The sequence below is a fragment of the Hippocampus guttulatus genome, chromosome 3 (genome assembly GCF_054856545.1).
Source record: "Hippocampus guttulatus isolate MCC_2025c chromosome 3, RoL_Hgut_1.0, whole genome shotgun sequence".
NCBI classification, from domain to species: Eukaryota; Metazoa; Chordata; class Actinopteri; order Syngnathiformes; family Syngnathidae; genus Hippocampus; species Hippocampus guttulatus.
The window spans coordinates 3,272,300-3,299,010 of record NC_141263.1 but is presented as its reverse complement, the minus strand read 5'-3'; the positions used below and the strand labels follow the sequence as shown (position 1 = coordinate 3,299,010).

General features: G+C 41.4%; 1 protein-coding gene across 1 annotated transcript in view; it reads left to right on the top strand.

Moving 5' to 3' along the window:
• The first annotated feature begins 735 nt into the window (after positions 1-735).
• Positions 736-26,711, top strand: part of emilin1b (elastin microfibril interfacer 1b) — a 35,935-nt gene continuing 9,959 nt past the window's right edge. Inside the window, exons 1-10 of the mRNA XM_086107278.1 lie at positions 736-1,182; positions 19,812-19,937; positions 20,818-21,044; positions 21,267-21,484; positions 21,851-22,024; positions 22,098-23,111; positions 23,701-24,004; positions 24,849-25,094; positions 25,179-25,427; positions 25,590-25,781. Coding sequence (XP_085963404.1) covers positions 1,046-1,182; positions 19,812-19,937; positions 20,818-21,044; positions 21,267-21,484; positions 21,851-22,024; positions 22,098-23,111; positions 23,701-24,004; positions 24,849-25,094; positions 25,179-25,427; positions 25,590-25,781 — 2,887 coding nt within the window. The 5' untranslated portion in view covers positions 736-1,045. The remainder of the gene's footprint in view (positions 1,183-19,811; positions 19,938-20,817; positions 21,045-21,266; positions 21,485-21,850; positions 22,025-22,097; positions 23,112-23,700; positions 24,005-24,848; positions 25,095-25,178; positions 25,428-25,589; positions 25,782-26,711) is intronic.

Below are 26,711 nucleotides of genomic sequence, written 5' to 3'. Positions count from 1 at the left end.
TCAGTGATTGGCTGGCAACCGATTCAGGGTGTCCCCCGCCTACTGCCTGAAGACAGCTGGGATGGGCTCCAGCACCCCTCGCAACCCTTGTGAGGATATGCGGATTAGAAAATAGACGGATGGAGTCTTGGGTGTTGAAATTTCACAAACTTGGCACAACACCAGCATTTTACTGCTCCTCTGAAATTACATCAAAAGAGATTAAAGACGGGAGAATGTGAAGACTGACATGGAAAAACACACTGTATTACATTTTCCGACAGTGGTGGGAGTACTTTTTCAGTACAGTAACAAGTATTTACTACCATTACTACTACTACTACTACTTATTATTATTATTACTACTTCTACCTTTTCAATCGATTATGCTTTTTTTACTGTCACTGCCCCGAAATGTGGTGTGTTCATGGAAAGCTGTTTTCATCAGACCAACTTAAAAACGGGAGGTGAAGCTTTTGTGCTGTTGTTGTTACTTCAACATTCTTCAATTTCACTGTGAGCCATTTCATTGCACAAAAGTGACGAACCAGTGTTCACTAAATCAAGAGTGGTCTCGTCTCTAAAATAAACGAGAAACAGTAGAACACGAACAGTAGAAAGAATAGTTCTGCAGTGAGTGCTGGATGGATGTGTCGGTTTTCTTCTCCGGGAGGGGCGGGGGCAGTTCTGGGGGGCGGTGATGTAGAGGAGGAGCAGCTGGACTGGGTTCAGCCTGGACTGTCGCAACCTTTTCTTTGTTTCGTATGAGACATAAATTGTTCTGATGGAGAAAAACTGCCGGGTTAGGTCGGAGTAAACGTGGACAAAAGGCGGGACTCGGCGCGGATCAGATGAGTTCAAACAGTGCGTCAAGTGCGAATTTTGGATCAGAATCGGGATTATTGATCAGAGTCGATCGGACGAACTTTTTTTTTTAACTTAGAAAAAAATATGACCGTCTATTATATTTGACTCCATGGAGCTGGGATGTCGTTCTCCAGTTGAGGCAGCCTTCCCTCTCTGATTTGTAACGACATCCAGTATTGATCGCGTATTGGTCAACGGGATGGCACTTCTTTTGCTCCTGCTGGCTCTCTTGACTTGTGCGGACGCCAAAAGCGCGTTCCCGCTCAGAAGCTCCTATAACCTATACACCGGCGGGAATGCGCACGCTCAAGGTGCTCGAGTCGCCAGCAGACACAGGTAATACGACGACACAACTCTGCTTTTCTATGACTTCTCTGCAGTTAGTTCTATTTGTAGATTAAGTCAACAACAAAAAACAACCCCGCAGCAAAGCGTTCCAAATGAAAGACGTTTCAACGAGCACCTCTTCACATACCTGTCAACTTTTTGGATCGCCAACCTGTATAAACTACCAAAAAAAATCCTTATAAAGAGCAAAAAATCCTTATAACATACCAAAGCATTTTATATGTCAAAATAACGGCAGAAAAAAACCCACGAAATTTTCAATGATATTTATTGTAGATCTCCATAATACAATGTCTGGCCAAAGTATGCAATGAATACTCTGCTGTTTTCAACTAGGAACCACGTGATTTACTGGAAAGTTACCGGAAATGAAAGCATTCGAGTAGACTAGCACCATTCTGGGCAAAAGCAAACGGAACTACCTGTTAGGGGGGGGAAAAAAATAACGGAAATTTTCAGAATCCGTATGATTTGTGCGATACGGCCATATACGTAAGATTCACCACAAAACCCGTATGAACTATGGCTAAACCGTATGAGTTGACAGGTATGTCTTCATCCTATTAATTACACACACACACACAAAAACTCGACATCATTTGATCATGTCCGGCTGCAAATGACTAAAACGTGGTCAACTGACGTATTTGTCCACGTTCAAAAGAATTGTGTCGAGGAGGGAGGAGTTCATTCAGACTTTTGAGCATGGAAACATCGACAGGTGGACACAAGAATGCATTTACAGTCCACGACAAAGGCCCGCTATTGGCACAAACCACATAAATCACCTCAAGTGTTGTGAGTGGTAAATGCTCTCCTGTGGATCCAACCGCAGACGCCTCCCGTTTAGCTGCCTGCCTGTGCTCAAAGATGTGAAACACACTCGTTAGCAGTTTGTCACCATCTCAAAAGTTGCTGCCGACCACCACGTGGATTTTTATGTCCATCTCGAGAATGTAATTTTGCATGCAGTATTTCTCGTTCATATGTGTGGCATCTTGGCACGATGATGTCATATATTATGACATCCTGCCCAAGGGTGGAGCTTTGTGTTGGCCAGGGGTGGCCATGGACTAGCCTGGAAATCCAGATTCATTGCTGTACCAGCGATTGAGTCTCATCAAGTGCATTTCTAAGGCAAGGCAAATCTGAGCATACAGACAGTGAAATGAACCAATCAACAAAGAGCAGGCATGCGTTGCAAAAATACCCCATGTCTTCTTTTGAAATAAGTGTCGTCAACTGCTGGGCTTTAAATGACTCTCTGACTTTCTCATTATTATTTCCAACTTTAATGCCGAATGATGTAAACAAACTATCGTCTCTCATGCGCATAATTTTGAATGAGGATGGACTTCTGCCACTGAAGAGTTACATTGCGCACGAAGGAAACGCCCCAGCAAATAAACTAATTTGATTGGACGCCTCATTTTGAACCGCGACCAGCTGCGCTGGAGTGTGGGCTTCCCACAACCACTTTCTTGCCAGGCCACCACTCTCTGACACTCCACACCTCGGGAAAATGTTGGGAAGAGATTTTTCTGCCACTTTCTTATCGATGCAGGAGTCTTCAACGGCTTGATACTTATTTTTCATATTAACGACACATTTAAAGAGCAAAAGCACAATTGATCTCACAAGGGCCGCGAGGGTGGGGTGCTGGAGCCTATCCCAGCTGTCTTCGGGCAGTAGGCGGGCGACACCTTGAACAGAAGAACAACCATCCACGCTGACACCTAGGGACAATTTACAATGTTCAATCAGCCTGCCATGCATATTTTTGGAATGGGGGAGGAAACCAGAGTACCCGGAGAAAATCCACGCAGGCCCAGGGAGAACATGCAAACTCCACACAGGGAGACTGGAGCTGGAATTGAACAGAGCCGCAATTGAACCCAGTGCCTCCGCACTGTGAGGTCAACGCGCGAACCACTGAACTACCAATCTGAATGCATATTCTCAAATTATTCATCTTCAATTAAGGACAATAAATGTTTACAGTCTAAATTTAAAAAAAAACAATTGCTTTTCACAGCATGCATCAATATGGCTGAGAAGTCATTGTTTATCATACTATCCACAGTCATGGTTTCATGAAATCCCAATCTTGCTCAACACACATATTACAAGCGGGCACAAAATGTAAGAATCAAGAAATTTTTGTGTCATTGTGCTTTTTAGATATCTTGCAAAAGAATGAGCCATTGATCGCCATATGTAAAATGGCGTCGTCCGTCTCTGACAATTGAACACTGTGATTGGCTGTTAGCTAATGAGTCACTGCATGAGATATGATAAGTATAATTTGAGATGGTACACACAAAAGCAAAGCCACGGCAAAGAAAATGGCATAATCGGGTAAATTAACACTGCTCCTGACTCTAACTATGCACCCGACAATGTAAACTGAAACCAGGTCAGGGCTTATGACAGTTTTCAAATCATGTGTGGTCAACGGGATTAAAGTGTACCACTCGGTAGAAACTTGGCTACTGCTGTCGCTAATATTTGTCAAATGGGGGCTTGTGAAGCCCTTTGCGCTTCTTTTGTTTCAAGGGCTGTACAAATAAACCTGACTGGAGTAAGTGCAGCCATACGAGCCCAGAAAGCTCCCCTGTTATCTGATCTCTTCAACTAAGCCACGCTACTCCTAGGGAATGTGTTTGGATATGAGGCTTCGGGTGGCTCGGTGGTTGTCATACTCAATTGTTAATAGCAAAGGTATTCAAGCGGACCGAACGGACTTCAAAATACTGACTCGAATTATCTGAGTTATTTCGAAAAAGGACCAAACCATCCTTGGCCCGACAGCAGTGAATACAGTATGTCTTGTCCTTTGTTGTGTGGCGAGTTATATATTCATACATATCAAACACGCATGGGTGCAAATGTAAATACAATTCGCTTGAGTTCACTTGCGAACACCAAGTTCACTGGTCAAGGAATTTCTGAAATTGTTCGCTACCATCTAGTGCGCACTCGCACATGTCGACACCCATGCGCGCACACGCACAAACGCACACAAACACAGGCACTTTGATGTGCATAGTTTGAAGAGGATATATATTTGCATTATCGATCGAATATGGATTAATATAAGAAAAACAAATGAGTTTGTTTGCTCATCCAAAATGACAAACTATGAGCACAAGTGTGCATCACATCCGATAACTTTTCGGATGCTCCACAATGATGTGAGCATTTCTGTTGAGGTTATTCAGAGCAAGTAAAACCATTTCTTTGTGCCTTAATCATAACAGTATAGTGTTGAAAAAAAAATTGTTATTCCAACAATGGCCCATGCACATCGCCAAGACGCGCAATACCTTTAATATGGAATCAATTTAGACAGTTTGAGGCAACTTTAAATGTGCCTCAATCAGTGAATTCTCTGATCACACCAGCACTATCACAACTATTTTCAAAAAAGGTGAAAAGCACCAACACCAACTGTGGTCTTCATGTTAACAGCAATTTCTTTCCCTGCACATTTTCGGAAGAGTGGAATTTGCCGTGGTAATGATTTGGTCGTTATAAGAACAAGTAATACTGTACTGCAGTCGGTTATGCTGGAAATGTCAGCACGCTTTAAAAATATAGCATGAACGCATATGAAATCGTGATTTAATGGTCGTATGTAGAAATGAGTCATTTTGATGTGACTGCTGTTCATTTTTTTTCACCCGTCTTTAATTCATTCATTAATTTTCCAATCCGCTTTATCCTCACAAGGGTCGCGGGGGGTGCTGGAGACTATCCCAGTCATTTACGGGCAGTAGGCGGGGGACACTCTGAACCGGTTGTCAGCCAATCGCAGGGCACACAGAGACGAACAACCATCCACACTCACACTCACAACTAGGGACAATTTAGAGTGTTCAATCAGCCTGCCATGCATGTTTTTGGAATGTGGGAGGAAACCGGAGTACCCGGAGAAAACCCACGCAGGCCCGGGGAGAACTTGCAAACTCCACACAGGGAGGCCAGAGCTGGAATTGAACCCAAGACCTCTGCACTGTGAGGTCGAAACACTAACCATTGGACCAACGAGCCGCCAAAGTCTTTAATTTAAATTTTCTAATTACAAAAAGCAATATTAGGGCTACTCAAGTGGCAATACAATTTACTGCTTTATATATATATAAAAAAAGACATTAACTTTTTCATGCACCAATAATGAGAACCTGTCACCTGATAACATTGATCGGCTGTCCACTGTAGTAACCGCTGTCCCTGAAAGGGTTAAATTCATGTTTAACATAACTGAGTTACAAAAGGGAGATGATTGTATTTTTCTTCCCTCTTCATTTCCTGTAGTTGAAAAACTTGTATATGTGATGACAGAAAGTGTGAAGAGATATGACAACTTGAAATTATGAATTTCGCCTTGGGAGTAATTTTGCATTACTCTTACTCTGTTTCCACCTATTCTAGTATCATTAAACATGAATATTTGCTCATGGATGTTCAAGCAGCCAGAAAGCATGGAATGCAAATCAAGTTATTAGTACGACTATGACAATCCAAACAGTATATTGCTGTTGGTCTGTCACAGGTTTAGCATGATGCGTAGCTCTCCATGTTGTCAAAATAATTGGGAAGTCCAATACACAATACAAAGATCTAATTCATCCACTTGCAGGCATGCAGGCAGGGAACAGATGCCAGAATCACGGTGAAGCTCAACGTTGGCATGCCACTGAGCAGTTAGAAGAATGAGTGAGTTTCTTAAGACACCTGGACTGTGCTCAGGAAGGAGACTTTCTCACAACAGCGCTGAATTGAACTTGCAACCCTTTGCACCATAATCAAGTCCAATTAAGCTGGTGTGAGAAATCATGCAAATTAGACATGCGTTTGAAAAAGTGAAATTCTGTATCCAACTGTACACCGAATCACTTAAAAAAAGAACGCCTCTCAATGAAACAGCTCAATGTTATGAAGTACCTGGTGTTGAAGAAAAGCCATTTTTTTTGTTTGCCTGTTGTGTCATACAGTAGGCAATGTGAACTTTGGAAATGAGTGAAAGCAGCCTCTCCAATCTTGTGACCACTGTTTGAATGTCTTAAGACCGCAACATACCAGTCGCATTAGGACCGTGTTCTTGTCATTGAGGTTCGGCAGATATAAATAACCGATCGAGTCATGCGGCCGTGCTTCAGGCTTAAATGCTCACAATGTTGCTCTTTAGGGCAACCTAAGTACAAATTCAGGGTAGATTTGCTTCTGCTTTTAGCCAACAGAGTTGGGCTCAACTTTGCTGTCAAGTTGTTGCCCCCTGACTTTATGTCTGCAATTTCTCCTCAAAGTCGTATGGTGTACAAGAGATGTCAGAGCTGGAAAGCAGCAGGGGATAGTGTTGCCAAGTACAGTGTCGATGGCTGGCGATAGCAGATTGAAAATGCTTTCAGAAGCAAAGAAAACTGGAATCTCGCCTCAAGGAATGCGCAGCGGTGGTTTCCAACCTTTCCTACGGTTCCTACAGACCGGTTCAAACAAGTGCATGCTTTTTGGTGGATTGTGTCCATGGTCCGGTGGTTGCACAGCTGCAGAGTAGCAACTAAATTGCTAATGATATGTCGACAGGCTGTGCAAACCCCTCTGGCATTATCATGCTTTCAACATCATGCTTCTTGTTGCAATGATTCAACAGGATTCTTGTATTGCCCGTTTTGGAGGACTTACCTTGCACAATGGCTTCATTTACTCCCCATCGCTTTGCAGATACCGCCACACAAGCGAGGGTGAGGAACGATCTTGTGTGAATAGTTTCGTCTTTGGGAAGATAACTCCAAATCAGAGCTGCCCACCAGTTGCGCATTCAGTCATTGTTTACTTCTTGTTTCTTGGACTTTCTGTTTACATCTTTGACTTGCAAACCACAGTAGAGAAGGAAAAGCTGGACTCTGATCACATACTGACACTCATAGCTGGTCACCTTAACCCTTTCAGGGACAGTGGTTACTCCAGTGGACAGCCGATCATCTTTTCAGGTTACAGGTTATCATTATTGGTGCACAAAAGGATTCATATCACAATTCTTTGTCATGGAATCATTGAGCCCTATTTATATGTGTTTGTATTTTGGGGATGATTTACAGTATCTATCTATCTATCTATCTATCTATCTATCTATCTATCTATCTATCTATCTATCTATCTATCTATCTATCTATCTATCTATCTATCTCTTTTTTCTTCACATACATACACACACACACACACACCCGCGCGCGCGCGCACACGTGTTTGGGAAATTACCTGGAAACCACCTGTTAAATCAAAAGGGACGATTCACTCCATTGAAACTTTCTGGATCCTGTTGAAGGAGTTTTGTAGTTTCATGCACATTGTTTCACTCCAGGGAAGTTTTTTTTTTCCCCCTTAAATGGTGATTTAGCAGATTGGGATGGTTGTAATAGACGTGGTGTAAAAACCCGCGAGACTGGTGTTGATTAAATATTTCAGGTGCACACACATTGCATTCTATCCAATTCCTCAGTCACAAAATACTACTTATTACATGCCACATGGACAGCCCGGTGATCGACTGGTGAGCACGTTCGCCTCACAGTGCAGAGGTTGTGGGTTGGATTCCGGCTCCGGCCTTCCTGTGTGGAAATTGCAATGTTCTCCCCATGACTTTGTGGGTTTTCACCAGGTACTCCGGTTTCTTCCCACATTCCCAAAACATTTGCACAGCGGTTCTTCCGTCGTCTACACAATTGATAATGAACGATCATTTGCAATTCCAAACCACCCCATGTAGTAATGTTGGCAGAGTACTAAACTCCTTAAAGTCGTATGGAGTACAAGAGATGTCATAGCTGGAAAGCAGCAGGGGATAGTGTTGCCAAGTACAGTGTGGCAGGTTAATGGAACCTTCGAAATTGTCCCTAAAATGTCCCTCTAAATTGTGACCGTGAGTGTGAATGGTTATTCGTCTGTGTGTGCCATGCGATTGGTTGGCAACCGGTCCAGGGTGTCCCCCGCCTCCTGACCGATGACAGCCCACTACCCTTGTGAGGCTAAGCGGTTTAGAAAATGGATGGATGGATGGATACATGCCATATCTTGAAGGGACAACACTCGGGGATTTTATCACAATTTATTATCTACTTCATCCCCAAGATGTAGTGCGAAAGTTTATGCATCTGAGCACTAACTTTTTCTGAACACAAAATCATTTATGACTTATGTGTCATGAAATGCTGATGAAAAATAATGTGCTGGTCACACGTATAAATAAATTGTATTTGAATCTGCAGCCAGGTTGGCATTGCTAATGAAAATCGGTTCTCAATTTCCTTACCTGGATAAAGGTAAAATTAAATGAAATACAATGACAAACTATTTACAAAGTAAACATGAAGGTTTTAAGATATCCTTTATTTGTCCCACAATGGGGAAATTACAATCAAAATTCAGAAAGGAAAACGCTGGGTAGGGAGAGGGAAAAAAAGCACGCTCGAACTATCCTCTTCTGAGGATAATTTAAGTCCAGGATAAAAAAAGACCCTAGCACATAAATAAGCATATGACAGTTACAACAAGTCACAAAACATAACATGTAATAAGGGGGAGGATGAATGGGAAGGGGGGGGGGGGGGGGTGACCGCGACGCGGCCGAAAAATGACCAGCTGCACGGACGGACACGACCGCTCTGCATATCGAACCACGTCACGGGGGAAAAAGAATCGGAGCTACGCTTCTGTTTAAGATATAAATAAGTATAATACACGTTTCGAGAAATGAAGGAATAAAAATACTGTAGTTCACATGTATCTGTGCAATCTCCAATTCAAATGAAGTTGGGAACTTAAAGCAATACCCAAATTAACATTATCGTGATCCCTCGCTCTAATGCGGTTCACCTTCTGCGGCTTTGCTGTTTCACAGATTTTTTTAGTGCAGTTTTTTTAATGCTTTTAAACAGTGAATTGCGTTCTGCATCCTGATTGGCTAAGGTACTGACCAACGTGAGTGAACAGTCTCCGCACCTCATCTTTGTACATACATACCCCACAATGTCGACGAAACGTTCTGCACCGACAAAGGCACCTGAGGACGCACTCAAGCAATATCATTTTACAGTACAGTATTTCCAAAAACTATTACAGTTATTTGTTGAAAACGTTTTGGGGTTTTTTTGTGCTTGGGCCTCAAAACAGGTTTTGGTCTTTGGTTTCATTGTATACATAGTTCAGTATTGTATAATACTTTGTAAAATTGTAAAATAAAGCTCACTACTTCACGGATTTCACCTATCACTGTTTTTTTTTTGGAACGTAACCCCCGCGATAAACGAGGGATTACTGTACTACAAACGATAATACCAAATACTCCCCCCACTGGCTGAGTGGTGTACTGCTTGCTCTCTATGGGGGGGATGGGCAAGTGTATTGATGTGACGCCAGAAAATTCTGCAAACATGTCGAAATGGTCAAAACTATCCAGAACACAGGGAAGGAAAAAAAGACCAAATGGGAGAAAGACACATACTGGCACCACTCACAGCCTTCAGGATTTCAGAGAAAGTCAGACATTATAAAACTCTTGCAACAAAACTGAAGGTTTGTCAAAATACAGCTGAAAACCATTCTCTCCCCTTTTTTTTTTTTTGGAAATGTTATACTAAATATTGTAGCCAGTAGCGACCCTGTACTGCAGTTGTGTTATACACAGGAGAATCACTAGCTTTTACGGACAGGAGGATTTTAGGCCCAACGGGATGCACAGAATGTGAGCTCGCAAAGCTAGCAGAGATTGGCAATACTGTGTGAAAACTTGAAAGTCCATGTTTGATGTCATGTTTTTCCCGTCTGCTACAGTACCAAACACGGAATATGTGTACAGCGTTAACCACAAAAAAGAAAAAAAAATAAGTACGCATTGTTACAGTGGATGCAAAACATGCCATTGTGTTGTCAGAAAGTAAGCCAAGCCCGTCAATTAAAAACAAAACAAAACTGAAACATTAGAGAGAAAAGTTTCCCTTTGAGCAGTTAGAATTGTCATGAAAATGGGATTTAACAGCTGCAATTGCCAGCTGCTTGTTGTGTGGAAGCATCAAAGAATGGCGTCAGCTTTTTGAGGGTGCTGGTGCTGACATGACTTTGGCTCACAAGACACACTTTGCGCTAAAATACTTTTGAAGTCGCAGAGATTATGTCTAGATGGTTGAAGAAAAGATATTACTGAGTGATTTTTCAATGGGATAGTAACATTCATATTAAAGTAGCGGTCTAGAAAATAGAATCATTCGGTTTGTATTTATCCCTTGGTTTGCTCCACTTTTCAATTATTACTTCCCGAGATCGTCCAAATCCGAGATGATGCAACTTGCCTCATTTTTGTCGATTTTGTATCCATATTAAATTTGACATGATTCCTAGGCTTTCTGCATCACAAATGGATTCTGTGAAATCCTTTCAACTAACATTTTCAGTGACCATCACTTCAAACATAATCCACTAGAATGAGTCCTGGTGGATTGGATGAAACTCAAATTAGATCCAAAACTGGGCACCTCAAACCACATTTAATCCTGAATTTTCAAATTCAGATTTGGAAATACAGTCCTGCCTTTAATCCAGATTGGAGCCTTTCAAAACTTCAATGGGATATCTGGATCAGTTTGATCCAGAAAAACAGCATTCAATTCGGGTAGGATTGGAGTGGTGATCCCATTTATTAGTTTCGCACAAACTCATCAATAAATAAGCATCACTTGCATTTCCGGGAATTCATTTGGAAAGAGATATTTTCAATAAATGAAACCTCATTATGTTATTTTTTTTTAACTCAAAATTTCCAAATTTCATAAATCCAAATAAGGAAAAACATAAAGTGCTTCAAACAAAATTGTAACAACAGCAAAGCAATTTTGGATTTTTTTTTTTGTAAATACTGGCATGAGCAGCAAATTGAGAAAATAGGACATTGTCCACCAGTCGACTTTCTTTTTTGTTGTTGTTGTTGTCGTTGTACTGGAATAATGTCTAATTGTGCATCCACTGGAATTGATCAGTGACAGTGGCACCGTCATTGTCGCATTGTGCGCTAAAGGATATCTTAATTTCTTTTGTTTGTTTTTTTGTAATTTTAATTCAACAAGCATGCTCATACACACGCAGCGCAGAGCAGAAAGAATGAATTGCGGTGAACCAACGCTTAACGGACACCATGGGAAAATATTGGAGAGGGACCAAAAGAAAGTTGGCGAGAGACTAAAAACAAGGTTCAGTTGTTCTTTGTTGTAATCTGTATTTCTTTTTTGTTTTCTTTCGTGTTGATAAGGATACAATGTTACGCAGAAATATGCTTTGAACAATTTTACAGGCAAATGATACTATCTCTAGTTGTGGCGATGAGTGGGGGAGGTGTTTCTTCTTCCTAGAGTGGACATTCAAGAAATGAGAAGTTCTGCTTTGGTGTCGACTGCAAAATAAATAAATAAATATATATATATACTGTATATCATGTCGTTCGACCTCAGTATGTGGCATGCATATGTAAGTATGGATGGCTTATACTTGCATAAAGGTCTATAAGTAGCCTCTATTATAATGGGAAACGGTATTACAGTATGACAATTCCAGATGTTGTCTATAAAATTGGAGCTGTGAATGTAAATTTAAAAGCAGAATTTAGTATGCATGGCTGATGGTTGTGATACGTCTTAGTGATTGAATACCTTGTTGGAAGAGTGAAATGGCTGAAGTAAAAAAATGACAAATGACATAGTTTCAATCTTATGACATTTGATGTCTGCAATGATTACCACAGAAGAGCTGGCTTTAAGCGATTGTATTTGCGCAGATGATATATTTTCGTATTTTGGGCAAAAATGACATTTAGGGACTCTGTGTTTCTCAGTTAGTCAGAATCACTAACATAACAAAACAAAAAGTCAAATCATCAGGCTGCTGTTGCCATTCCAAAGCGTGCAAGACTGTGATCCCTGAGGACTTGAGCAGATGGATAAATGATAAAACCATGTATGACATCACTAACAGAAACTCAGCAGACACTGCTGCAATCCAGTCAACATGGAAAAAGATTTCCACTCAGAAATGGAATAAATAACAAAACTAAAAAACATGCGTAAGATGCAGTATACCGAGTATAATAGGGCACAACCTCTCAACATCATCTGATCAATGGAACCGTTTGCTACGTGGCAGTGAATTCAACCTGACTGCCGTCTTAACGATTTGGCTAACTTCAAGTGCACGTTTTCTGCAGCTCAGAGCAATCTCCACTTGAAGGTGATCCACCTCCACACTCAGGGAGCCAATTTACATTTTAGTTTTTTTTTTCCCTACAACGACATGAGCAGATCAGCTATACCTGAGCCCCTTCTGTCTTTTTCAGCATTGTAATCAGATCATTCAAACAAAGGAAGTTTGGTAAATAAGTTAACATGTTTTTATGATGCTGTGCCTCACAGTCAAACAGATAGGAGTACAATTTCATCTCAGCTCAGGCCATGTGTGGAGTTCTTCCCATTCATGCATGTCCCCCCCCCCCCTCCCTCCTTGGATACGCCCACTTCCTCCATAGCACTGGGAGTTAATTGGCATAAGTTTTGTGGGAGGGGACAAGCCAAGCCCCGAAAAGGGGCGGGCCAATCTGTGGCCTTTGTCATCACAAAAAAAAAAAAAAAAAAAACGCCCTTAAATCACAATGAATTATTTTCGGGAGGTGAATTTTAGTGCTGACATCATTTATACATACAGACTTATTATATAAGTGCCAATGTTCAGCCCACTCAAGTTTCCCTTTCAGCATCCCGGTCATGTGGTTACCATACAGTGTGGAAGTGGGAGGATTGGCTGGGTCCTCCATCTGCTTTAAGCTAAAGAAGACTGTGTCCAACCTCTTTTAACAAACCGCGACCAACTTTATGAGTGTGTCCGTACTGATACGCCTCACAGCTCTTTAGATTGCTCTTTGCCTTTCATCTGAAGCGTTCATAAAATATTTAAACGTGACTGCACCTTGTCCGTACCACTTTTTTAAGTCATCCTCCTACCCCGTTGGATTAGCAGGAAGTGGGATTGAAATGTTTTCTCTTATAAGCAGTTAACAACTGGCGTTCCCACATTGTTAAAGTCTTAAACTGTCATAGAAAGCGGACTCGCACAGTTTCCGTGTAAACAAAATCCAAGTTTTGTTTTTTGTTTTTCTCATGCGTCGTAGGTATAAGGTGGACACAGTCTTTCACCAACTCAAACTTACTTTGTTCCTGTTTGATATTCACGTTTTCTTTGTTCCACAGTATCTATTCCACACACACACACACACACACACACACACACACACACACACACACACACACACACACACACTAAAATGATGTCAGATCTTGAGCAGGAAATATGTTATTGGCCTAATACCAGTTCAATGTGCTTCTAATGACATCCTAGTCCTCACCGTGCCAAAAGGAGGAGTGTGATTCCACACAATAGGTGAGTAATCTATTCGTGCAGCAAACGTGTGATTAATGCTTTGAGATTTTTAGACCACCCCACCCACACCCCCCTTAAAATCATCGGAAAAAGTGTTTTCTGACATGGCCTTATGATATTACTACTCTTTTCTGTTCAGCTGCCACAGAAGTCAGGAGGATTAGGGCGGACATAGAGGGGGAGTGATATTATCAACATATCACAAGACTAACTTAAGGCTTTAGCTTCCAGCAAAGTTGAATAATTACTGCTTCAGCTGTATTAAATTGAACTTGGCCCGACAAGTTCAATAATTCTGCAAAAACTAAGCCTTCAATGTTAGCGTGTACGAATAGACATGGTCAGTGATGAATAGAATTTTACTTCTTTTTCAGTGCTACAGGCAAATCTCATTTGAAAGTCTTCATGCTGTCTCCAAAGTCACAGTTTTACTTTCTGTTTTACTGGCTTGATGCTTGTTCGATAAATCTAAATAAAAGTAATGTGCAGCAAAGCCCAATTTAAATACCATACTTGTTTTATGTGTTTGGCGTATCACATCCGAGGAAAATACCCCGCTCGAATTTCCTCCATGGGGCCTTTCAAAACAAAATCACTGCTACTGGATGATTGTGCATATGGGCAGAACTAATCATACAGGATAGAAGTTTTGAGAATTGTTGCTGTGGATGGCCCACTGGATGTCTGGTTAGCACGTTCCACTGCAAGGTGCAGGGTTTGATTCTGGCTCCGGCCTTCCTTTGTGGTGTTTACATGTCCTCCCTGTGTCTGCGTGGGTTTTCTCCGGTTCGCACAAGTATGCTGTGCTTGAAATTGCGCAAACAGAAATTAGACTCTCTGGGGTCCCTGCATGACATTGACAAGTAAACTTGCAACATCTCCCCGGCGCTGAATCATCCGCCAGCACAATCTAAAACGGTACTGCAAAAGAGTTTAACGTGAAGTCCGAAAACGATGACCAAGCATTGGCATAGGTCGAGATGTGCACAAGTATTTTGGTGGTGATTGGTCCTAGTTTTCTGACATTAAGTTATGTTAAGCTTTTTCTCTGTAGTGAATGCTTATGGTGGAGAAAAAGCTTGATAGCCATAAAATTAAAAATACTGTGATGATTGCTTTGATATTTTCAGAGGTTGAAATGGGCATGGCAGCCCGGTGGTCCAGTGGTTAGCGCGTCGACTTCACAGTGCAGAGGTACCGGGTTCAATTCCAGCTCCAGCCTGCCTGTGTGGAGTTTGCATGTTCTCCCCGGACCTGTGTGGGTTTTCTCTGGGTACTCCGTTTTCCTCCCACATTCCAAAGACATGCATGGCAGGCTGATTGAACATTCTCTACATTGTCCCTAGGCGTGAGTGCGGATGGTTGTTCGTCTATTTGTGCCCTGCGATTGGCTGGCCACTGGTTCAGGGTGTCCCCCGCCAACCTGCCCAAAGACTGCTGGGATAGGCTCCAGCACCCCCGCGACCCTTGTGAGGATAAGCAGATCGGAAAATGAATGAATGAAATGGGCAGAGATGGAGACCTGCATATGCAGTTTGGTAGCGATCGATCGTAGTTTTCTATGATTAAGCCACGTCAACAACGCAAATAAAGCGTTTTAGACTGTCCTTCCAGCGCCTTGATGAAATACAGCAAAATCAAGTTACACCATCTGTGCACAGTTAAATGTGGTTTTAGATAGTCTAAAGACTAGTTTACTTTTTGTGACCAAATTTGCAGATGCGCTGGGCGTCGAGGCAGAAATGCCCAGTGAGGCGTTGCACTTATCCCAAATTCACAAATACGCTGAATACCCCCAGCAAAAAAAGACAAAGTGCCTGTTTTTACGCTGAGCGCAGACTACTTTCTGTTCCCAAATTGTCGGAGGAGTCAATTGACCAAATCAATTAAGTTAAACACACAGGGTCTATTTACCAAAGGTTTATGTTTGAAACAAATGGGTGTAAACTTGATTGCTCATGCACACAGATGTGGAAGCTAATCCACTAACTGGGTTCACCTACGATTTTGTCTGCCAAGTGGGCAAAATTACTGCTCAGTTCTTCATTCTGGTAGGAAGCTTTACAAAGAGATGAATGTAGCATGTGCAATCTGATTTGTCAATCCTAAATCGATTAGCGAGGCCAGATTTTGCATCTTTAAATCCTGCATTTGAAAGAAAACTCAACTCAACTGTTTTTATAGATTACTTTGAAACAACCACCGCTGTATAGAAAGTACTGTACATGGAGCAAAAACAATTAATATAACAACAAACAATACAGCAATAAATTAATCACAAAAACAGTAAAAAGCACGTAAATAATAAAACTAAAAAAACAGTCTCATGCTGAATCGAAAGCCAAAGAACACCAATGAGTTTTAAGAGGGGTGGTGGTAAGGTGAGGTGCAAAACAGAATGGACAGTCTGTGTATGGAGCAATGACTGGTGTCATTATGGCAGTGGCACAGGCACAGGCAAAATCTGTTTTGCAGGTTTTGAATGATATCAAGGCCAGTCAAAAGAGGGAGTCATACCATCATCTATGACAAAACTCCTTTCAACAATGCTTGTCCTGGCGTCAGGGATCATTTCAGCACACATTTCAAACAATTGGTTCTGGCTTCTCTGTTTTTTTGGGTGTGCTGTTCCAAATTTTAAACACAGTATTCGCAGGGCAGCCAAATGCATCCAATTGTCACACACTCGGGAAGAATTCAAATCAAACAAAACATGGCTTTTATGTGGTTGCTGACTTTCCCAAAATTATCTGTGTGATATATTTCATTTCTGTTTCTTTGCCTCTTTCTCAGCGCATCCAATTCCATCACTTAAAACATAAAGGTTTTGCGGCTACTTAAAGCACAAATACCCTCAGAGCTACTTTCAGCATTTGTTAAAATATTACTGTCTCCATAATTTTTACACCTTTTGCCAACAGTTTGCAAGCTGTTGGAGTAAGTGGATGCGCGGTGTAGTATCTGCTGTTTGGTATCTTAAGTCAAGTCAAGTCAACAGTATTTATAGAGCACTTTCAAACAGCCATCGCTGCATACAAATTGCTGTACATGGAGCAATTTAACATATACAATAAACAGTAAAACAAATCGGTAAAAAAGACGGTAGAAAGCACCAAACAGTAAAACCAAGAACAAATCTAAGTCATGCTGAGTCGAATGCCAAAGAATACAAGTGAGTTGAGGAGGGTTTTGAAGATGGGCAGCGAGGAGGCTTGCCGAATGTTCAGTGGGACGTCATTCCAGAGAGAGGGACCAGCAACAGAAAAGGCTCGATCCCCTCTGAGCCTCAGTTTAGTTCTTGAAGACTAGATCTTAGTCGCTATAGTCGTAGAAACTCAGATCATATACAATACATCCTTCGACAAGCCATCACTGTTCGAGTGAACACGCAATTTAGTGACCCCTGTTTGGTATCAAGCCCACAATGTGATGCTTTGTCTGCTCAGAACAAATGTGGTCAACATATTCATCAGTCAACAATGATGACATCATCAAATTGTAGTCCGACCATGTGCTAAGCATTTCTTGGGAATTAACTCACAATTGTACTTTGTCTTGACGATGAAGATGAAGCTGCCAGATACCTCGTCTGTGTGCCTTGAGCAAGTGTGAAGAACTCTGCTTGTATCTGATCTTTATAGGGCACTCTTTGCAACAGTTGAACAGTTCAGTCAAAAGGAATTACTGAAAAACATTCAATGTTGTTTTTATGATGATTCTTATGACGGATTATACGACCGAAGTGCATCATTACAAACGTGAAAAAAAACTGAAGCAATGTTTGAAGTGCATCATATTTTATTGAACCACAAATAAATAAGTAAATAAATCCCATGATTGTCAATAAACAAGCATCCTCAATTCATAGACTTTACCGGTGCATTTCCTCAAGTCGCCACACTTTACTTCATAGTCACAGGTTTTATATCTCTCTCTATCTCTCTCTCTCTCTCTCTCTCTCTCTCTCTCTCTCTCTATATATATATATATATATACTGCTAAAAAAATAAAGGGAAAACTTGAAGTTAGTTACATTGTGCGTTTTAAGTGTTCCCTTGATTTTACTGAGCAGTAAATATGTATATATATATATATATATATATATATATATATAGAGAGAGAGAGAGAGAGAGAGAGAGAGAGAGAGAGAGAGAGAGAGAGAGAGAGAGAGAGAGAGAGAAGAGAGAGAGAGTTAATTGTTTAAAAATGGCTAGATCTTGCTTGGTCCTGTTCCTGTTTTCTCATTATATCTGCAACGTTGCAATGCCATTCACCTGCGATTCAAATTTTGAATTGCTGCTATATTTTTTATGCACCATGTGAAATTACTTTTACCCGGAAACAAACTTTTGCCTATATTGCACAGCACTAAATGAGCTTGTGTTAAAATCTTGTTGAAATATAGGTCATCATACTGTCGATATATAATTTTATATTTGTAGGTCAAATAAAAAAAAAATTAAAAATAGTTCTGTTTGTATTATTTCTGGTGGTGTGTGTTTGTTTTGGCTGAGGAGCAAATGTTCCTGACAAAATCAAAATTATTCAGAATGTTCCTGAGAGCTGACGATAAGGCTTGGCAACTCCGTATATAAACATGAAAAAAGAAAATTTTACATGTCCCCTCTAAATTAAAGACATTGATTTTAGAAATACAAAAATAAGCTTTTTTCTCTCTCTTTTAGCTTTGCTAATGGCTTGAGAGCGATACCTAACAGGTCCTCACAGAACATACTCTTGTCTTTCTTGAAATTCCTCCCATAAAGTAATAGCCGAGCATTGATCGACACGTCAGAGGTCTCACATTCAGCTGGCCCTACAATGGTTCCTTAAATGCGGCGTCATTTTGCTAGGATAGCATATCCTATTATTCAGTGAATCATCCTGGGCTTTGCAACCTATTTTCTCTAATATCAGTTGAGACTTACGCTGCTATCTGTTCAAAATGTGCTTTAACTTATAGTAGCATTTGACATTGCCACTTTTAATAACTGGGTTGCGACGCAAATGAAATGTCGGTATGTTTGACATGCTTTGGAAAAATGAATTAGAAAGAGTCCTTCCATAACAAATAGAACAGAAGATGCAAAGCCATATGTCAGGTGTCTTGGCATGCCACTCTGCCTTCACTTTTGTACCAATGAAGGACTATCAACATTGTAGGTTTAGCATGCCAAATGGAGTGTACATCTTCCAAAAACAGTTTTAAGATATTAAAAAGAAAAGCACTGAATAGAGCTGAGCCGTCCACAGGGCTGACAAGACCATATAGTAGTGTAGTCGATTCCTCCCTCCATCCGAGTTTTAAACAGGAATCTTATAACATGGATGACGACTATTGAATTTCAAACCTTAATTTTTTTCATAATAAAAGTAAAAAGAAAAAAAGCATGGTTATAAACTTGAAAAGCCACAAGTTGCTCTTCACAAGTGCCATGCCTGTCTTGTTAAGCAGGAATGCTTATTTAAATGTGGGTGACAATAGCAAAACAATAAGGGAGAAGAAGTCAAGTCAAATGTATTTATCTAGCCCTAAATCATAGAAAAGTCTCAAAGGGCTTCACATAACAGTTGACAAATATTAACGACATTCCCTAACCACCAAGAGGGCATGGAAAAACTAAAAATAAATAAATAAATCTGAGGACAAATGAGAAGGAGCCGCATATGGGGGAATCCCCTTTCCAGGATGACCAGGCTGCAATGGATGCCGAGTGGCCAACATTTAACACATAATGTATGCAATATTAGTTAAAATAGTGTAAAGGTCCATTTGATCAGATGAAGCGCTGCAGAAGATGCCTGAAGTGGATCCCCACCCAGGTGATCAACGCGGAAGTCGACACAGTGGCTCCGAGGAGGTGATCCACCTCAGCTCTTGTCTCAGTCAGTCGGTTTAGAATCCAAACAGTGACTTCACAATTCAGTCATCGTTACCTAGCCCCCTCCCCAAGCCAGCAAGCAGCAGAGAGAGTAGAAGCGGTAGTCAATTAGGCCAACATGTAGTTGAAGTAAATGCAAAGGTTTATAAATAAGTCTTTAGTTGTGTTTTAAACATTTCTTGGGAACATTGATTTGTTGTGAAACGGTTACATTGACAATGGACAGCTCCACTGAGACCTCAAAATGTGTGCATTCCCCAGGAATTGGTGCGCATATGTGGCAACAAAGACAGTAAGTTGTGTCGTTGAAGATGGAGTGGAGACATACGTGAAACCAGACTACCATCCTTGTGCTTGGGGCAGCGGTCAGTGCAGCCGCGTGGTTGTGTGAGTACTACACTCTCCAAATCTAAACATTTTTTTTATTCTCTCCTGTTGACTCACATTGGGTGTGAATATTGCATTGTATCACTGTCCAGATGACCTCGGTGAAAATCCGACGCAAACTGCTCAATTACTTTAACATCTGCTGCTCTCGAATGCCTGCTATCCATTTTAATAGTCTGGTATTTGTGAGTTGTGTCTGCAGCTTCACAATCTGATGCAATCAAGTGTCACTTTCTGTTTTCAAATGACCCGGTTGGCGGAGAGCTCATTTCAAACATATTTACAGCATTTTTTTCCTCTCAAGACAGGACTTAAATTAGAAACCAGAGTGCCACTTGTTGAGTCATCGTCATAGCCATGTCTGTCACTGAAGGAAGAAATTACTGAAGGAAAAAAAAAACAGTGGGTCCTATGTAATGGGAATTTGACATCTAACAGTGCTAAAATGTATCTAACTGTTTGTACCATTGAATGCTGACCAGTTATTTGCAGATAAGAAAAGTTGCTTGCTCACAGTCACACCTAGGAAAAAATTTGAGTATTCCATTCACCTACCTTGCATGTTTTGGAATGTGGAAGGAAACCGGAGTACCCGGAGAAAACCCACGTGGGCACGGGGAGAGCATCTAAACTCCACACAGGAAGGCCGGAGACCGGAATCAAACCTCGAATGTCTGTGCTAATGACTGTTCTGTTCTGTTTCTACCATTCCACTCCCAAGCAAAAAATAACAAAACTAATCATACAATTCAACAGTGGTCCGATTTAGCCATGTTTTATACCAATGCATTGAAATTGTTAAAAGAACTTTGATTAGTTTTAATGGTAATTTCATTTTTTTTCCCCCCATTTTTCTGATATCTGTCTCATTTGTCCTCAGCTATCGTACCTACATGAGGCCCAGGTACAAAATAGCTTATAAAATGGTGACGCAGATGGAGTGGAAGTGTTGCCAGGGTTACAGTGGTGACAACTGTAGCAACGGTCCAGTTGGTGGGACAGGAAGCACCAACAGGCCTCAGCTCCAGCCAGGACATGGAGGAAGTGGGATGAGCACCGGACAAGGAGGCATCAACACTGGCGTTGGACAGAATGGAGGACACAGTGGTCAGTCCATTCTTATGTTTATTACCACAATGGTGCAACCACTTGACAGGAACCAGGTTTGATAGGGCACATGAGAAAACCCGGTCAATTGAATCATATACCAAAATTCAAAGCAAATGTAACGTTAGTTATCTTTAGTGTCTTGTTGAATGATCTTTTCTTGGCTTTCCTCTGTTGCCATGTGAAGACAAACAATGAAGTTGCTGTTTGGTTCTTCTCCAGGAAGGGTCGATAATGAAAAGATGAGACAGCTGGAGGAAAAGATCCACACCCTGACTAAGACTATTGAGGACTTGCAATCTACCATCACTGACAAATCTGGTATCAATGCTGGTATATCCTCCGGAGCACGAAACCCTGCTGATGCAGCTCAACCAGAGATTAAAGAAACAATCCACAGCATTCAGACCAAACTGGATCAACTTGACAATCGCACACAGGTGACATCAGCATTTACATTATTACTCCTCCTACTGCTATTATAAATAGCAGTGTCACAGAAATTTGCATGTGATCGAACACAGTACAGTGCAATGTCAAATCTTGGTCATGTTTGCGTTTCTTTCATAATATGCGGAGTGAGAGCAACGATGGAGAGCATCCCAAATTCCTGACTTTTTTAAAAACACCTCCACCCCACCCATTTCCGATCAACTAACAATCAATTAACGATCAATTAACATGTTAATTTTCAGAAGTTCTCTTAGGACCATGGTTTCATACCCGCACTGGATTAGTCTTTGCTTTGCTTATTTTTCTGTCAAAAAAATAAAAAGAATAATTCAGATTGTTTTATCTTGTATTAGGCTCATGATAAAACCCTTGTAAGTATCAACAATCATCTGGTAAATGGAAAAGGAAACGATCTGGAAGGAGGTCTTCCAGGAGGAACTACGAATGGAAAAAGTCTGAACTCACTGAAGGAGGAGATCCTTGAAGAGCTTGAGAGAAGGGTTTCACTATCATGTTCTTCCTGTCAGGTATTAGTGTTCTATTTTCATCATCACACCTACTGTCACAGAAATATGCATTCACTTTTGTATATTCTTTTAGGCTGGTGTGAAGGACCTGCACAGGCAACAGCAGGAAGACCAGGAAAGAATTCGGGCCCTGGAGAAGCAGCTTAATGTAATGGATGTTCGTTATCGACAGGAAATTGATGGATTGCGGAGGGAACTAGCAAGCTCAAAGAGATGCTGCGACACCATCAATGACCTCCGAAACCGCGTCACAGATGCTGAGCGCAAGATTAGCTCAGCGGCCGAAAGCTTTGATGTCCTGCACAACCGCCTGAACAAAGAGCTTAATGGAGGAAGTGACAACCGTAATAAGGATGGCGGCTTCAGAGGAGGGGAGATTGGTGCTGAAGGTGGAAGAAGGGGTATTAGTGGGGATGGAGTGGTGACTGAGGATAAACTAAATAATAGACTGAAGGATTTGGAACGACGGGTCAATGGGACTATGGAGCAAACTGAACAAAGCTGTGCATATTTGGAAAATGATTTAAAGGACTACTTCCATGGAGAACTTGGTGACCTTCGGACTGTGTTCCTGGACCGCTTTGATGATCAGGCCTTCAGGATTACAGATGTGGAGCTGGATGTAGGGCTTGTGAAGCAAAGGGTGAATGAACATGACAAGACACTATCAAAGCTAGAAAACAGAACCTCCCTCCTGAACATGAAACTGGAGGAGTGTGGCTGTAGAGGCATGATAGCAGGAGGGGAAGTCGGAAAAGAAGGGGGGACTACTATAAATGGTGGAGGCCGCGGTGACACCGCTGGTGGTGGCAGGGACACTGGTGGGACCAGAGGTGGCACAAGTGGTGGCAGAGGTGGAACTGGTGGAAGTCAAGGTAGCATTGGTGGAAGCAGTGGTGGCACTGGTGTAGATGAAGGAATTAGTGGGACTGTGGGAGGAGGAAGATTACCGGGAATAGGAGGAGAAAAAGATAATTCCACAAGGAAATCACTGGAATGGAGAGTGATTGCCAATGAGGTTCAAATAAGACATTTTAACACGAAACTCAAAGACCTGTCCGTGTCTGGAGACTCTCTTAATGATAAGGTAATTCCAAGTCCACAAACAATTTAACATTACCCTACGACCATTTGAAAAAAACGACTCTCAAAAACTCTCAATTGTTGCCAGTGTTCTATTCATAGCCCTGGGTTCTGCTTCTATCTCATCTCAATTACCGTCGCTGTCCTGTGATGACAAACACGTACCTGTATGTCCATTTTTGTAATTTTCTAAACATTGTCACATTAACACTTTCAGGGACAGCGGTTACTACAGTGGGCAGCTTATCATGTTATCAGGTTACAGGGTGCATGAAAGTGTTTATGGGATGTCCAAAACACGAACACCCCGTGAACGTGGTTGTTTTTTAATGCCAAAATGTGCACTCGTGTTTTTCACACGACAGCGACATTATAGTAAATTATAATCAAATCAAAGATGTGAGAAGGGGTACATCTTGTAAATATCTTTTGCAAAAATAAATAAATAAATAAATTGAAATTCAGATGTTGCTATAATTGCTAGTATAAATATTAACATGTAAATGTTCATATCTTAGGCAAAAAAAAATCGAAATTCAGATGTTGCTATAATTGCTAGGATAAATATTAACATGTAAATGTTCATATCTTAGGTCGTGGACCTGAGTCATGACATTCGTAAGATCAAGGCTTTGACTGGGGACCACGGTGAACACTTTAACCGCATTGTGACAGAGGTGGAGTTACTTGGGCAGGACTGCGAAATCTGTGGGACAGTCGAGGATGAGTTGCGGAAGCTGCGGAATCATTCCAGGGATGCTTTGGGCCGCCTGCAGAACCACATCAACCGACTTCAGTTGAGTGTGGACTCTGGAGGTGCTTGCAACCAGATGTGCTCTCACCTGCAAGATGAAGTTCGTCTTCTGCGAGAGGATGTCACACGTTGCACCAATAAATGTAAGGTGTCATGTAATGTCGAAATGTGTTGACAAATGCCTTGAAAGTATTTCTATGGTGTATTTCTATATCACGGATTTCACTTTTTGTGGGGGTGATTTGGAACATAACCCCCGCAATGGAGAAGGGTTGACTATACACTGTAAAATATGCAAATGCTGAGATGTTAGAAGAGAATAAGCATAACACTCTGACTGGCCATGCGGTACTTGTCTGGCAATGGCCAAGCGTCCATCCATCCAACCATTATTCGAACCACTGATTGACACGAGCCTCACATGCGTGCAGGAGCCTATACCAGCTGACCTCGGGCAGTAGGCAGGGTACACCCTGAACTGGTTGGCGCACACATAGACAACAACCATTCACACTCACATTCACACCGAGGAACCATTTAGAGTGATCAGTTAACCTACCATGCATGGTTTTAGAAGGTGGGAGGTAACCGGAGTACCCGGAGAAAACCCACGCAGAAGAGAACATGAAAACTCCACACATGGATGTGCTTACCACGGTGTGCTGAGACATCACTCCTCAAAATAGTTTTTCAGTCTCACATTTGATCCACAGATATGCATATCATCACAAGCCATTGAGATGACATTTACATTTCACAACCTTTAATAACTATATCGTCAGGTTTTTTTGTAAGTTTTTCATCGTTCATCAGTAAAATGGATGTCCATCAGTGACGAACTAATGGACCTGACGGGGTACCCGGCTATGTTATTTTTAACTTTGTATTTGATGGAAACTTTTGCACCAGATGTTTTGAAACAACAGGGATAAGAAAAGAAAAGGTAAAGATTTTTCTTCCTTAGTATTCACTTTCTTTACTGTTTAGGTGATGGTTCTGGTAGCACGGGTTCAACCGGTACAAATGGAGGTGCCAGGGGAGATGGTCCAAGTTTGGACGCTGAGCGACCTTTAGATGGTCACAGTGTGATCGGTGGGGCCCTTAACAACAACCAGATGAAGACTCTGCAGGGTGAATTGTCTGAAGTCATCCTGACCTTCAGCTCTATAAACGACACCCTCAAGGGTCTTGAACACACTGTACAGAAACATGGCAGTGTCATCACTGACCTGGGTGAGCTCAGCTTAATCAAACTGACTCAGCACACATTCTTGATGAAAACATGCTGTGACCCTATAATTCTCTAACAATCGACAGGAAACACAAAGGATAAGATTATCTCAGAACTGGATAAAATACAACAGGAGGTGACCGAACACATTGAGGAAAGTCGGGACCGGTTGGATGGGATGGACCAAGATTTCAGACGCTACGAGAGCACGATGCTGGTCGAAATTGGAGACTGTAAGAGATCTGGCGATGGGCTAGAGAAGAGGTTATCCAAAATTGAAGGAGTCTGTGGAAGGTTGGACGGAGTCTATGACTCCATCCATAAGATCAAGGAAGGTAATTGCATCATCATTTCTTTCTCTTCTGCAATTGCTGGAGTAGTTAGATTGGCGACACTTGCTGATGGAAATTTCGATAAAACTGAGACATTCTCTTCAAAGTATATTTTGTAACAATTGTTTTGTGATTCTCTTTTCCGCTGTTGTCCTCCACTTTCAGGACTTAACCAACATGTATCTAGCTTATGGACGTGTTTTTCGGGTCTAAACAACACAGTCATTGATCACGAAGGGATCCTCGACTTTGTTCAGAAGAACCAGGATGATGTTCAGGGCCGGATAAAGAACCTCAACTCCAGCCTGAATCATGTCTTGAAAGAAATGCAGAGCTTCTCAGAGCTCACCCTGACTGGTAGGATTCTTTTCTATTCTATTCAATATTTGCATATTTTATAACAAACGTATATTTTTTTAATACAAACACTTAAACAACGATCAGTCTTGCTGACTAGTTTCTGGAAGACAAAAATCATGAAATATCCTCATTGAATCGTTTCTATTCCAAAGGAATAAATAGCATTAATTCTCAACAGATCTTACCTCAGGGCACTGAATACAGTATATGGAACAGATCTAGAAAATCAACGGAACCTCAAATCGATTTACTCAAAATTGGCAGAAATATTTGACAACATGTATTTGTGTTACAGTAACTGCTCAGGATTCGTTCTGATCAACATTTGTTGAGGCAAAAAGTAGTACCGTATTTTCAGCACTATAAGTCGCACTTACAAGCATTCATTTTTCCCAAAGGTCGAAAGTGCTCCCTTTCATCCAATGCACCTTATATATGGTGTCGCAGTCTCTTTATATTCCCCATTGAGTTGTTTCCCTGTTCGTGTTCCTACGCCAGTGATTATTAGCAGGAAGCAATTGGAACTGAAAAGGGTTTTGCCCGACACTCATTGACATGTGCATTCGCCAACCCACACTCAAACACCATTATGAATTGAAGATAATTAACTACTGACTAAACAAAGGAAGACGGAGAAAATCAAGACTTCTAAGGATATTTAGTCCCTCGTGGATCCCACAAGGTTTGTGTGCCTTTTTGTTGAATCAATTGACTTCATAACTTTTGTCTTTCATTTATTGATTTGGAATGCCATTTTTATTTACCGGTATATGTCACATGTCTATGTTTGTGACCAGTTCTCATGGCCTTGTTATAGTTGCAGCAATTGCGAAGGCTTTATATAAATAAAGCTGTATTGTATTGTATTGTATTCCCTTGAGCGTAGCTCCTTCTCGTGCAGCCATGTCCAGCTTCGGGCCTCGAGGG